The sequence below is a fragment of the Doryrhamphus excisus genome, linkage group LG22, assembly GCF_037039965.1.
Source record: "Doryrhamphus excisus strain RoL-2023G ecotype Guam linkage group LG22, RoL_Dexc_Guam_v1.1, whole genome shotgun sequence".
Taxonomy (NCBI): domain Eukaryota; kingdom Metazoa; phylum Chordata; class Actinopteri; order Syngnathiformes; family Syngnathidae; genus Doryrhamphus; species Doryrhamphus excisus.
In genome coordinates, this window is record NC_136378.1 from 11,849,210 (window position 1) to 11,865,102 (window position 15,893).

Here is a 15,893-nt window from a genome sequence, read left to right on the forward strand (position 1 = left end):
GCAACATAAAATCATGTACGTACGTATGAAAATAAATTGAGTTAATAAAACATCTTCTATCATCTCCTCAGCCTCTTCAAGTTCAGACTAAAGTTGAAAAGAACTGGCTTGCACGATGAAGGGTCAGCAAGCATTTTTAAAGCTTTCTGCAAATAAAATAAAAAAAAAACAACAAGAGAAAGGCCAAGTTCCATGGGAAAAAAGTTTTTATTTATCAATATGTGGTATTTTCCAAACTGTCGGAACGTTGTATTTCCATTGTAGCTGGTGCCGATAGGTTACGCTGAGAAGCGGCGAGGAGGAAAATAAAACAAAATCAAAATAACAAAAAGGTGACAGTTATGATTCAAACACAGGGAAACAATTTCAACAGGTTTTGCGTACACATGCACATTGAAAAAAAAAATAATAATACTGTGGCTTTGAACAATAGCAGAAATCAGCCAATAGCCAGGCTCGTGGCGAGCAACATCCGTGTGCTAAAGTTAAAGGATGGCAGCAAGTAAAACAAAGGAGATAATGAGTGGTGGAAACCGATGATGAATTGGTGTCATACATGGCACCCGTGTGTGTGTGTGTGTGTGTGCACTTATTAAAACTGACAAAAGATGAACCGTCCCGTTCCAACTCATCATGGAGGCGAGAGCGTCGGTAACTCATATTTCAAAATTCATTTGCAGGCTCTAAGTGCCGTTTCCAACACGGGGATGAATGACGTCTCCTTTTCGATCTCCACGTACGCACGTTGAATGGCTACGTCAAAACTCTCAACCCCAGTTTTTGCAACACTTGCGGTAAGAAAAAGAATACTGGACGCTGCAAAGAAAAGACAGCTCTGTTGCAAGAATAGCTTTGATTTGAAAAGAAACAAAGATAGAAAGATATTGCAAACAGAGACGGGAAGGATTCATACAAAACACTTGAAAAAGACAGCTATTTACAAATATCCTCCATTACAAAATCCTAATTTTATTTCTTTTTTTTGTACTTATAAGCAGTGTTGGGGTGACGTTACATCTTAAACTGGGCTCTATGCATATATTTACATTTCTCTTTTACGGTTTCTCCCAAATTTGAATAAGTGGTCAGAAGAATGGATGAAAATGAGATATGGTTTTGTGGTGACGTGGTAATGGCTCCCTTGGCTGGTGAAGGTGGGGGCACGCTGATCCCAAAGCAAAATATTTGATGCGGATGTGTTTCGCAGAGCAACGCTGAGGGCTGCATGCTGAGTTAAAACACAGGACCACAAAAAGCCCAAGCAGCTGCTTAGGTTGTTAACTCCGAGGTTAACGACACAGAAGAGTCTTTCCCGAGCTCCTCCGGCCCGGGCTGCCTTTTAACTCAGCAGCTAACATCCATGGATGTGTCTGCAGATGATAGGTGAGTAAACACCAAGCGGCAGTCTGACCCGGAGATCAACCTGGACCTGTCAGTCTTAATGTGTGCGCGTGTGCACGTGTGTGCGCGTCAGCTTGCACGCTGAGGAATGGCCGTCCTCTTCTCTCACACATCATTAGGCAAGACTCCTCCTTACCTTGGCAGCACCTATTTCCTGTTCCGAAACAGGTCTGCCGGACCACGAAAGCATTCACACACGTTGAAATAAAAGCAATTAAAACGTGCACCGCCTCAACCTTGACACCTTCTGCGGTGCACGCACGCATCCGAGCTCCTGGTGCTGCTGATAAGTGAGCTGTAGCGTCCTCGCAGGCTCGACGCCTTCACTGTTTTTTCTTCCCGATTCACACCACAACTGGGAAAACGAAACTACCTAAAGCGTAACCGTCTCCCTCACGACTCACAGGAACATTTTCTCCTCCCGGCTGGTGAATGTGGGCATGAAGATGGCACATAATAGTGTGAACTCCGCTGACTCATCAACAGATGGCAGCCAATTGGCATCGAACAATACTGTATCCCATCTGTGCTTTGCCATTCGATATAGGATATAGGATAGCCCGACGATGTGGGCCGACCTGCCCTGCTACCCAAAACTCCATTTCTCTCCAAACACATTTCAACATGTCTGCAGCCTTTCAAAGCCGCTGAATCACAAATGATGACATCGTCAAACAGAACCAGGAATGCCAGAGGGGATTTTGTCTGTCAGTTTGTTTTTGACGCTACCAATACAGTAACTCACTGTTCTCAACCCCCCCGAGCAAATAAGTCCTACGCGGTGCAAGGTCTGGGCACGCACGCACACGCACACACATTCACCTAACATACGCATAAGTCGGTCATAAATACCACAGTAATGGCAAAGTTCATCACGGAGTATTACGGGAAAACACGCTTTCATATTAATAACAGTCCAGGTTTCCACAGTAATGGATGACATGAGTGGAGAGATGAGTAATAATAATAATAATAATAATAATAATGATGATCATCTATTCAACTCTATACATTGTGCACTTGTAAGAAAGGTCTAACAAAATACAACTGCTTTGTGAACTGAATCAGGGTGGAGGAAGTCCTCCATCAAAAATAGTAAGGCAAATATCCGAGGTGCGAAGGGAGAGGAACACAATATGTCACACACTGTGTCTGATACCTGAGCTATCTGGAGAGTCCCCGGCCCGGCATGAAGCTGACACCCCACTGACACACAAGTGCACGAGCGTGCGCACGCACACACACACACGTATTACATACGTGCAGCACAGACAGTTCTTGGCTAGTGTGCAGGGTTTGAGAGCCAGTTGGGGTTACCGTGGATCTGGTCCGAAAAGGGCACAGCAAACCAGGAAGTTCCGTCTTTTGGTTTGCGCCAACCCTGACCCCCGACCCCCGACCCCCCTTCATCAGAGCACAGCGGGGAGACATACTGGGAGGCGAAGGGAGGAGGAAGGAAGGGTGGGATTTCCAAACAAGCCAGAATAAATCTTTCTCATCGGTTTCTGATCTGTGCGCGTCTCTCCAGATTTGTGCAGCAGGTGGTAGAAATAAGACGGGCTCGAAGGAACCATCGAGTCCCCAAAAGCGAAGCAAAGAGTTCCTCCCAAGAACATAAATCAGGCTCTCCTGCGGGCGGCTGAGTGTCAGACTTTGTAGTAGATGTTGGCGGGGCTCTGCGGGGGCATCTCCTGGACTATGTAGACCGGGTGGCCATAGTCGCCGCTCACCTTCTCATAGTGAGGGCAGTAGTTGTTCTCTGTCCGCAGCGGAATGATGATGTCACTGGGCTCCGTGCCAGCAGTGCCCCCGGGCAGCTTGGGATTGGACAACGTGCTGAGTGACAGTGCCGAGGGGCGGGGCTGCGAGTGGCTGTTTTTCCTGGCCCGCTTACGCATCTTGATGAGCAGAATGACCAGGAGGAGGATGAGCAACAGGAAGATGATGCAGCCCGCTCCGATGGCGGAGAACACGGCCACTTTGGAGCCCAGGATGCCGTCCGAGTTGGCAGAAGAACCGGACTGGTCCTGGTTTATGGTGTCTGAAGGAAGAAGTTATGAACAGTCAGTAAATATATATCCATAAATGAAGAAATACGGGTTCTAAACTGGCTGCACGGAGTGGTTAGCACGCAGGCCACACAGCTAGGAGACCCGAGTTCAATTCCACCCTCGGAGTTCAATACCCTCCGGGTACTCCGGTTTCCTCCCACATTCCAAAAACATGCTAGGTTAATTGGTGACTCCAAATTGTCCATAGGTATGAATGTGAATGATTGTGATTGGCTGGCGACCAGTCCAGGGTGTACCCCGCCTCTCGCCCAAAGACAGCTGGGATAGGCTCCGGCACCCCCGTGAGCATAAATGAATGAATGAACTGCCACAAAAAGATGCTTTTTAAGACCAAGATGAAATTTTTTTTGCCCCCAAATCCCAACAGTCCTCAGACACTCATTCTGGGCTCTAAGTACGGTTATTTTCCACGCTCTCACATCTGACATGGGTGGATACTTCCCCCTGGAATGGCATGTGTATTGTCAGGGAATGTGGTGTCAGCGGTTTGGCAAAGGATTCTGGAAGAATAAACATCTATTGGCTAATCCATTCTCTTTTAAATGTTCAATTTTTACAAAAAAGTTTCTTACGTTTGAGTCAGTCATGGTTCTCTCATTGACTTCTCGACAAGTAAGGAAAAATTTCCACGGCTCATTTTAAGTGACGTCACCGTGTTTGCTGTCGCGTAACCGTAATAGCTGAAGTAATTACACCCGCAAACTGCAGCTGCGATCAGACGGCGAGGATAATTAGATGTTATTATTATATTTCCCATTCACTTGAATTTGTCACAGGTCTGTAAACGACCATCACTGGGTCCGTATCTGGACCGCGGTCATGATGGCTGATCTACAAGTTGTACAATGCAGGGCAGCAATTTTGGCAGATATTCAAAAAAGTATTATTGTCCAATAATAGTTTATTATATCTAGAAAAAAAGGATTTGGGGGATAAAAAAAATACATATTTTTTGGTGGTTAAAAAAATAGTAAATAGTAGTAAATATTCAAAAATTCACTGAACGCTATCCGTTTGCATAATAATAAGCAACAACCCCTGCATTTCACTTGATAGAGTTCAAGAAACGTTATTTTTGATTTTTTTTTTTTATTTGTGGGAAAGTGTTGTGCTTATAATTTCTATTATTGGCCCATTTATTGGTAAACAGCACATCTCATTTGTGCAACATTGATAAAGCGGCTCACACATCAAAAACTATCAACCCAAATGCCTCACTGCTGATGTGCAACCAAAAATAACAAACGAGGAACAAATAACACAACGCAACCTGCTGATAGTAGAGCTGCTACCTCAGTAGAAATGTTCAAGTCCCGACCCACTTCTGCGGGCCATTCTAAAGGTTTCTTTTTTTTAAAAAAAACATGAAAAACAATTGTATTTTACACAAATTTATAACCCGCAAGGCATTCTGGGAAGCTCACACACTTCCCCAAAAGGAAGTTAACCAGCATGCTTTGCGGGTTATACATTAATATAAAATAGCATTTATTAATGTTACATTGTTGTGATATTTTAACTAAGTCAGACATTGTTGGTTGTCAAAATAGATTTGGAATTGATTTTCGGTCTTCGATAAACAGGAACAATCGTGACAAATTGGAAAGGACATGGAAACATCCGATGTGTATCAAGTAGTTATTTTAACAGGTGTGTTTGCGGTGGGGAGGAAGAAAGGAGCAAATGGAGGGGTTGTTACCGGACAGTAGAAAGAATGATTGGCTCCTCCGGTGACTGAAATCTGAGAAGCAAATCTCTTTTCCATGCATGCATGCAGCTGCTGCCAAAGCCCCCCCCCCACCACCCCCACCCCCCAGCCCATTACCATTAGCACCACCTCTTTACTGTCCACGAGCCGCCGCTCCACAACATGCACAGAGGAGCCTCTCCAGAGATAACCCCGCAGATTGCCATCCTACATAATGACTCTGTCTGCACACTCCACTGACCGCTCTGCACTTAACCGTTGGAAGAGAAGCCGATTGCTGTGCCTTAAAGCTAATGACAAGTAAATGACATGACTGAAAGCTACCATCCCTCGCCTTATCTGTGCAATCAGAGGCGTGAGGAATTTCATACATTCTGCACATGGCAACGCTGGAAAGAGGCTGTCAGAAATTTCATTCCAGAAATATCAACTCCTCAAGCTGCAGTGACACTTCCTTCATTCCACCTTTCACCTGTTCACTTGACATAATCACTGATCTAACAGCGGTAGACAGGTAAAAGCCCGGGTATATGGAGAAAGGGATATTAGCAAATCTTTTTATAGAGCAGCTAATGTCAAATAAGCAATTATTGAATGGAGGTGGCTTATCACGTTAGGCCAGACGGAACAGTCTGTACTTGGAATACTCTTTTGGCCATTCAAAGTGGCGGAATAAGTCTCCAAGTTAGTCGGGGAAGTGATCTTGAAAGGGAAACATCCGATGAAAAGGGCTGGTGAAAACAGCCAACAAGAAGGGCTTGAGGGGAATGGAGGAGACACAAACAACTGCTTTAACTCACCCAGAGTCTGGTTTTAATTACACTTCTAATTAAAGATGTATAGAATAATTACAGGACATTTTAGACAGCTCTTGTTTCTGTTGTAAAGATAATGAGATATCCAAATATGATATACTGTCATCCTTCTCTACTTTGCTGGTCCAATGTTGCGGCTTCAATCAATCGTGGTTGTTCAGAATTACATTCATTCATAAATCATAACTGTTTTGTGGTTTAATACGAGTAATACAAGTTTTTTTTATTACACATTTAAGCAAATTATACATACTTTTTTACCTAAAGTAAGCATTTTCATGCATATAATGACTAAATGAACTAAATTACAAATAATGGGTCAACTGAAATGCGGTTTTCTCCACTGGTCACTCAGTGTCAGTAATTTTCAGTGAGACACACAAGCACCAGACTTGGTCACCGAAACAACAGGCTTTTATTGCAGATTTGTATTATCTCATAACAGGCACAGTAATCCCTAACGTGGGCTGTAACCCACACCGAGGTAAAACTCAATTAGGAACCCCCAACATCACTTCCTGTCCGCTCCTAGCGCCGGAACACATTTACAGCAACACACACAAGCATGAGTTTTCTTATGTCTTAAATAGCTTATTTTCTGTTATTATATCTTCCATATTGGGTAATACCAGATGACTATAGGGGTGCTATTTCATGTGTGGAGGGCTCTAAAAATGTTAAAGCCATCTAAGAAGGTTGTTAACAGGTTTTCTATCCTACATGGCGGAAGTTCACTTAGTGCATGTGCAATCCATTTGTGGCAGTGGTTCATTGGTCGGGTGGGGGGTTGATAATCCGGGAATTTGGATAACAGGCCATTTGCAAAATCTTTTTTTTTTTAAACAAAATACACTTTTCTGTAAACAGGTTGCGCCAAATGTATTTGTGGCGGTCCAAATGTATTTGTGGTGGGCTGCAATGAATGTATAATAAATCAGTAGATACAGCACTCAGTCAGATGCAGTGCAGTTTTAAACAACGGCAATAAAAAGCATATAGTTGGGAGGTGTCACACAAAACTCAGCACTAAATATCATCTTAGGGTAAAATATGAAAAACAATTATTGGATTAGATTATGCGATGTAGCAAAAAGACCTCTTCTCTGTGTAGATTAAAGCTTTTAGATTTTAGCTGCAAAATAATGACATCAGTGACCTCAAACTGCCAACGGCATCGGAAATGCATATGAGCGAATATGTACATATTCAGACTACATACAGTATTTTTGTGTCTTTTGAATAAAATGTGATTTATTAAGAAGTACCCTGAAGGCTGTGATTCCATGTTAATCTTAATGATATATTTGTATAATTTAACAGCATTTAATATATAAAGGAGCGTGTGCTTACCAGGGTTTCCAGGCATCTCAGGTCCCACTCGATCCTGGTCTGGCGGATTAGGACTTGACTCTGGTATGGCGTTATCCTCTGGATCCTCTGGCACCGCCGCATTTGGGACTGGGAGAAACAAAAGAAACAGTCAGAAAGTCAGTCTGTGGCAAGGCACATATGCTGAATAACAATGACGCGGTCGTCTGCAACAGAATAAAATAGTTTTTGTTATCTTTTGATATATCTTTCATGCCCAGACAAGGTTATCTTTGCAGATGTTTTGAGCGCGTCTTAGAAGTGACGATGAAAGAACAAAAAAAGAGGAAGGATGAGCTAGCGAGCGTCTGTGAAACACAGCAGAACGGCTGTCCTGTCGTAAAAAATGAGCTCACATCCACCACGACAGGCATTTCTAACACGGAGACATTCGCGGCGCGCACACACGGGTAAACACACGTAAGCACGAGGCTAGGTTCTACTTACAATACACTTAGGCATGGCAGAATGAGGGTGAAGTCGTTATATATTAACTTTTTATTGCTTTACATTATTCATCATGTTAAAAGGCCATAATATGTCTTATTTATTGCACGGGCTTTAACTCTGCCTGAAAAGAGGCACACTTCTGAAGAGGAGAGGACAGGAGGGCAGGAAGAGGAGCGGGAGACGAGGAAGAGGAGGGGGTCGCTGAGGGAAACAGATAGTTTATCAGTCTGTCTGTAGTGATTTCAGCACACGCACTTTGAAGTCTTTGTGCGGTGAGCACCGGTGGGTCGGCGGTGGGTTTTTTTGGGAAGACGGAGGACGGTTAGAAACCATTACCGAGGCCGGTCGCGCAGGTTCCTCGCCACGGTATCTGATGCTTGGACTATGTGGCCTTTATCTGCATGCGCCCCGGGCCCGCTCGGGGGGGATGTGTGAGCAGGCAATTCACATCCACGTCCCTCATGGCAGCTTTTGCACGAGTGTACTTTCAGTCTGACTCAGTTTGACCTACAAAGGCTAATGACTAGTGTGTGGGAAGTGGAAAAAAAAGGAGGAATAACAGCAGCTTGCATTCTTTTTTCTTGAGCATCCATTAAACACAATCACACTATTAACACATTTGTCTTCTAATGCCCAGGCCGCTACTTCACTACGAGTGCAGCACTCGTGCGCACAGCCGTGAGCTGTGCAGCAGTGTCAATAATTGAAGAGAAAAGACAGCGGTAAGAGGCGGAAACATTTGCACATCACGTCGGATACGAGGAGGACACAGTGATCTGATTTACTGTTTGTCGCCCACTGAGCATGTGCAGCCCGCGTTCTAACGTTCTGACCCATTTTTCCGTGTGTATCGTTGACATTTCCCTTCGCTCTGAAGAAAGCGACTACCTCAGAAGTGCCAAGCCGCCAGAAGGAGAGGAGACGGCGCTGAGGGGGTGAGGGAGACAATGATGGAGCTGCAGAGGCGACGGAAGGAGGGAGAAAGCGATAGGGGATGAGTTGCACCGACGGAGGTGAGTCAACATGTTCCTAACGAGAATAGCGTATGAAGGCATGCGCCTGGCAACAATGGATGTACCAAATCCTGGCAACTCCCTCTTCCTCAAAACACAACAGTCACACAAAACATTTCAGGAGAAATGACGTGAGAGGGTAAATCATTCCCGGCTTCACGGTCATTTGGCCCACATGAAAACAATCCCCACATCGGACAACGTGACGGGTCGCCGCCATGCAGGTCACCCATACGGCAAAGTGCAACAAGAAGAGGGGAGGACATATGCGAGAGTTCGGGGATTTGGCTCCAGGAAGTGTTGGCATTGGACCGCGGAGACAGAGGGAATGTGGATTAAACGCAATGACATCTGGGGTCGCAGCCAAGCACGGCCCACCATTTTGGAGGCTGACTTCTATTGGATTATATAACAAAATACAAACTACAGATGACACAAAGGTCATAAATTCACCGTCAACCGGTGGAACCAGACGCCTGCCCCGCCCCAAGTCAGCCAGCTTCTTACTTCCTGTGAAGAGGACAGATTTTTTTTTTTTTTTTTTTTTTTACTTTGGGTTGGCTTTCTTTAAAAATAGAAGTGTGGTTCAAACCCCGGCTCATATCAAAAGCGCTGACATTGCTCTTGTTATGATTTGGTGGAGCCTAATCTCTGCTGAATAAAGTAGGATTTTGTAAAAGTAGGAGATGCTTTGTAATTACAAGGAAATAGCAGTATTTTGGGTTCTTTTATTAAAATTAGATGCTTTAACCCGAACCACAACCAAAATTCTGTCAAAAAATAGCATTTCCACGACAGTATGTTGGGGGAGTTTGCTACGGTAGCTTTTTTCCTTTTCCTTTACCATCCAGCAGTGATAACACTGCATAATAACAGGCTTAAATTGTATAGGATTTAACACAAAATACTCATGGGAACACATTATTTACTACTACACAACTTTATTCACTTTATGTATGCGTGGGTGTGCTTTTATTGATGTGTTTTTATGGCAAACATTTCAGTCCGTATCTATTTTTATACTGTAATATTGTGTTTGTTGCCATTTGGCTCCATATATCATTGAGCTTATTGCTATGCTATATGATCGTTAAATGATACTCCCCATTGGATTATTGATATATAAACAAATGTACAGATGTTCTCTGCTTTTCGTGGAGGTCTCCCAACTCTTTGCCATTGTTCACATGCGACACAATCCAGGTTTACGTCTTAAATCATGTATTAATGAATTATTACTGTCTTATGGCAAATGAGATCAAGAGAAAGAGAAATTATTTTTACCCCAAATCTTCAAACATGCGTGCCTGTGAATGCTAAATTGCAAATGAGCCACTGTAATAATGGTCTTAATTAAAGATTTGCATAGGATGTGCAAAGACGGCTGGCATATTCCAAATTGTTCCTTTACATGCGTATCTGTGACATTTCAGAGTGTGTGTTTATGAATGTGAAACATTGTCACGCCACATCCAAATGCACGGCGGAGGAAGTGGGTTAGACTTACAGTCTGACATCTCCAGTAAAGAAGACGACCCAGACTGAAAGTGCATTATCCCAGTGCTTAATGAGCATGTCAGACCACACAGCAGGAATTGGCTGCAGGGCAACCAAGTTTATTGAAGCCACGGGGAGGGGGGGGGGGGGGGGGGGGGGGGGTGCCTGCCTAACTTTCCTTCTGTATTAAACAATTAAAGGTTACAGAGCTGCAAAATTATCCACATGGCTATTCCTAATGGGTACTGGCATATTAAAGTGGGTGTCCAATGCACAGCCCACCAAGGTTTTTTTCATGATTTAACAAAGAATCAGTGGCGCATTTCGGCATTTGCCATCCTTTACATCCTTTTGATACAAACCCAAATAGAGGCGAGCTGAAGAAAACCTAATAAGGTGGAGTCAGTGTGACCAACGCAACACCAGCCGGATGCTGAAGCATGAATGCTGAAGCATGAATGCTGAGCTGCGTTGTGTGTTGCGTGTGACTGGCCAATCACAGAGCGTGAAGAGTGAATACATAATGAGCACGGTCTTTAAACACAGATACGGATGTTGACTTGTTTGATAACGAGTATCCGGCTTGATCCTAATTAACACCTAAGCTAAGTGGATCATATCAACTGTAATTGATAAGCAACATTTAATATAGTACTAATACTAATACTAATACTCCCAAGTATCTTTATGATGAAAAGCCTCACCCTCTGAATCGTCCCTAAAATCAGCCCATTCTACCTTCAGTAGTTTAGATTAAGAAAAAACAAAAAACTTCTACACTTCCTCATTCCACTCTGCGTCAACTTTGTTTCACTCCCATCTTTTGGAATCATCTGCCGTGAAATGGAATAGTCCATTGCATGGGAGCGGATGCTCATGATCCATTATGCAGTACTTTAAGGCATGTGGATTAAGACTAAAAATCAAAAATCAGCACGACCCTGCACAACTGTACAATATATCACGTCTAGTTCTAATTCATCATATACACGCGCAACTCAAAGTAGAATACCGTGGAAGTAGTATCTAGGTTGCATCGACGTACTGTATAAAGAAAAATAAAAGTTGCGGCAGCTCGACCGACTGCATCTTTTCTAATGAGGTTTTTAGGGCACAGTGATTGTGAGTGACAGAGCGCTTCAGACCATTTTGGGAAATAAGCGCAGACTCTTGTCGAAGTTGAGGAACAGCCGGGAGCGATATGAGCCCACTTGTGCCGCGAAGAAGTTTCCTAGAACTTTGCTTGAGTCAGATGTTTGCATTCAACTTCCATTAAGTTCAAGGATTTGTTTTCCCCCTCGCCTTAAAGCCTTAAAAGCTGAAGCTCGCCTGCACTCTTGCAGCTGTGTTGTCATTTGCTGGTGAGATCTCAGGCTGCGGGACGGCTTCAAGTGACCTACATGGAAGAATAATGCACCGGCTGCTTGTTTGTGAAATTATTTTTTCACTGTATCGGCTGAATTTGCTCCCACTCCGACCTTGCTAAGATCAGCAGCTCGTTAGTTTCTATTTTCCAATCGACTGCCAGGATACGCTGCTCTCATCCTGCGAGCCAGCATTCAAATATCAATTTGCAAACACACACATACACACACATACACACAAATACACACTCCGGCTTCTTCTGTCAGTTGATGTTTTACATGAAAGTCACATTTTCGAAAGGCTGGATCAGATCATCATGGCGGGCAGATGTTCCCATCGGACGAGGGTTATAAAGATGGCGGCTGTTTATGCATGAGTTCCACATCTGTGTACTGCACCCTGTCAAGATCAGGCCACTTACGAAGCCAAATATGCGGCAACGCAAATGTTGTGTCCAAACATATCTAAACAAAGTCCCTTCCTGACTTGCAGCATCTTTAGCGTTCTTATGGTGGCCACTTCCACATAAACACAGCTTACCTTTCAGACCACTTTACACAAATCCAGCTTAGCTCCATCGCTGCCGTTGTGGCCATTTTGTTTTTTCGGCATCTCTACAAGTCATGTCTAATTTGTAGCCGATGCTAAATCATTCAAATAATTTTTACAGTCTTTGCACAAGCTACACGTCAACATTAGTAAATTACTAATTAGTGGAAAATGTTCTGTTGCGTTATTCATCATGCTGATGCACGTACTGGTGGAAAGGCGACATTCCCATTTAGATATTTTGCTTACTTGCACACAATCATAAATCTTAATTTGTATCAACAAGTGTGTTCATTCGTGTAATGAAGTCTAATTCCATACAAATGCAACGTTTGTCTGGTTGATAAACAGGTTTCTGATTTTCTGTTTGACAAACACCGATACATGGATGGTATTATGCTTCAGAAGGACAGCAAAATGTTTAGAAACGTTGATAAAATGAGCAGCAGGGAAAGGCCAGGGTTTCCCCGGAGACTTTTTGAAGCTGTGGTGGTGTGCTGCATGTGGCTACATTTATTAATTGTAGTCAATATGTAAATAATAAGAGCCGCACGGTGTACAAGTGGTTAGCATGTCGGGAAAACCTGGGTTTGATTCTCCGATTTGCCATTTGACGCCCCTGCACAATTTGAAGCACCATTGTTCAATAGACCGATGGTTATAGGACTGCTCTCGGAACCAGTAATGACCATTTTGGTGGAGAATCGTCCCATGTCTTGACAGACAGCCATCAAGAGATCACGATGGTGTGAATACCAAACAGAAAATGACTTTGAATCCACATTTTTGCCAAGATTTTGGCTTTTAAAAAATGTGGTCTTCAACTTTTGCGTCTATTTAACAACCGACTCACATTTCTTTTTTTAACATTTTGAAGTTCTACTTAGATCTAACAGTGTAAAATGGGATTTAAAAAAATGTATTAATGTAATTTGTCCATTAAATATTTTATTTCTTTATATACTGTATTTCTAGCTGTCCCCATGATGGTGGAATTCATATCCTGGCTGTGGTATTATACTTTATTAGTTGCACCCCGTTGTGCCTGATAAATCAGCTATTGAGCGTGCGTCACAGCCGGACAAGTGTGTGTAAAATGACATAAATAAAAAGGATAAAATATAAGAGTCTTGTTGGAGGCCGGCGACAGGCAAAGTCACGCTTGACACACACGAGGATAAATGAAAATGTCACAGCAAAGTGAAACATGGCTGGAAGGCAACAGCCCTGCATTGTGTTCTACATTGGAGGTGAGCACACGCTTACCTTGCCCGACTTTCATGATGACTTTCATGGCTCGGCTCTTGCACACCCCCCCCTCCCGGTTCTCCAGGCCCTCCACTGTGCCGTTGGAGGTTGCTGACGGGGAGAAAGACGGGGAGACGAGGAGCAGGCAGGAATAGCGGGGCAAGGGTAAAGAAAAGGAGGAGAAAGGGGAGAGAAGACGGCACTGGTTAATGAGCATGTCCATAACACACAGAGCTAATCAATATTTACGACAAGCACTGATTAGCTGTTCCAGTGATTAGCTGTTCTCACCCTCAATCAAGCACCGGCCCCCTCTCTACGGTATCTCTCATTAACACGGTAAGGTGAAGTCAAATGAATGGAACAACATTAGAGCCTGTGGAATGGGTGGCGTGGGGGGGCCCAGTTGAAGGGTACGGTCCGACTGGCGTGTTGGGAAACAGCAGCCGGCCTGTCCTGCCTCCTCGATCGGAGTCATGCACCATGACTGGCTGGTAAGCACGGACGTCTAAATGCATCCAATAATATTTGCATATGGGACGTGTGTGTGTGTGTGTGTGTGTGTGTGTGTGTCCAGTGGTGTTGATTATGAGTGTCAGCTTCTTGGTTTGTTTTGAAAGTGTCTGTTCTGCTCTGACATGAGTGAGGGGCTGCGGGTGTAGGCTTGTTTATTTAATGTCGTACTCACTTCACACACCGTGACACAATTGGCTGTCTATTTTAACACCGAGAGGCTACGCACAATGTAGCTTGTGTGCCGGAGTGTGCGTATGTGTGTGTGTGTGTGTGTGTGTGTGTGATGTGCGATGGCAGCTCCGAGTTTGGAATTCCCCAAATGATCTCCATCTCCGTTAAGTCTGCTGTTTCAACATACTCCCTTCCCCTCAAATGCTTTTGTTTCTCTTCCGCTTCCGTCGCTACATTTTTATTTTGCCCAACTCGTTTATTTTTTTACCCTTTCACTTCCCTCCTTCCTACCTCACTGGCCATCTTCCTGATGACTTCAGATGGTAGAATGTCAACAGAAAAAAAGGAATTCTTCTTTATCCACCAATTACATGAGGTGCATACACAAATACATCATGACACTAATTATTTTGCGCAATTAAAACACGACTCTGACAGTAATTGTGTCTAAATTATGGATTTCTACTCTACTATGCATAAACCCAAATGTAGCGTCCATACATATGGCAGCGCTCCTCCACTGGCATTTTAACTCGTGTTCACATAAGGTTCAAATGGATCCTCTGCTGCGTTCCAAAAAAAAAACTAATCTGGTTGATTCATGCCTCGTCATGCCGAAGTATAATTAATGTCGGCATTTTGTTGCCCCGAGCAGTTTCTGCTTTGTACTTTGGCAAAATGGAGGACCATTAAAAAAATACATTGCACTAATATTATGTTACATTATCAGATCTCAACTGAGGCTTTAAATTATGAGGAGAGCCATAACATTTAGTTAATGTGGCCAGAGTATGTGGTAATTTGGGAGATAAGATCACTTAAGGAGTAAATTCGGCCTTGTAAACAACAGAACGGAGGGAGGCAGACACGTAGACGTGGGCAAGGGAGATAGATGTAAGATTGCCAGCATTTTCTGGTGCGGCATACCTCACTTTGGGACGTTTCAGTTGCTAAAAAGATTGAAAAAAATAAAACAAATTTTTTTGTTGCCTGTGAATATTGAAATTTATATTGATATATGCAATACTTCACTAATATAAATTAAATTTGTACTTAATTTAGACTCAATCAAATTAATTACTTGCAGATAATTTACAAGTAAATATCACAGTAATAAATATATCACAACATACATGAATTACTGATGCATCATTCTAGCCTAAGTTTACGTTTTGGACCTTAACACCACTGTTAGTGTGTTAAGGTAGGCAATAAAGTTTAAAATGAGGATGGGGCTGTGAGAATTACACGACGTTACTTGAACAACATCGCTTCCAAGCATTTGTTTGCATTCATTGAGCAGAGTTTTTTTGGTCGTGCAATAACGATAATGAGTTTGAGTACTATTCACAACTAATAGTGGTGTTATTGTATTGAAAGCCATTAGCCATGTTTAATTAGGTCGAGCCATCAAGCAAAAATAATGGCAGCGTGACCCTAACATGAACATGTGACCCAAGGTAAGTGTTTTTACCTTTCCAGGGTCTAAAACGCCAAAGGTAGCGTATGTAAAGGCAAAGGAACAATGATGTACATAGTACGTGCTGAGTGTGTTAGTCTTCTAAGGCCATGCCAAGCGCATGTCAGGAGAACATTCAAAAGACTATTAGGTCTCCACACGGTCTCAAAGTCCTAGACGATCCCCCAGCCGCCAACCTTAGTCATCCATTTTCCAACCAATTTCTCGTCTTTACCGTTTTTACATTTCCGGGGCCGAGTT

At 43.3% G+C, this 15,893-nt stretch overlaps 1 protein-coding gene across 1 annotated transcript in view; it reads right to left on the bottom strand.

The window, feature by feature from the left end:
• Nucleotides 1-617: 617 nt before the first annotated feature.
• efnb1 (ephrin-B1) overlaps nucleotides 618-15,893 on the bottom strand; it is a 63,213-nt gene continuing 47,937 nt past the window's right edge. Inside the window, exons 3-5 of the mRNA XM_058063106.2 lie at nucleotides 13,505-13,597; nucleotides 7,347-7,454; nucleotides 618-3,442 (exon numbers count right to left, since the gene is read on the bottom strand). Coding sequence (XP_057919089.2) covers nucleotides 3,048-3,442; nucleotides 7,347-7,454; nucleotides 13,505-13,597 — 596 coding nt within the window. The 3' untranslated portion in view covers nucleotides 618-3,047. The remainder of the gene's footprint in view (nucleotides 3,443-7,346; nucleotides 7,455-13,504; nucleotides 13,598-15,893) is intronic.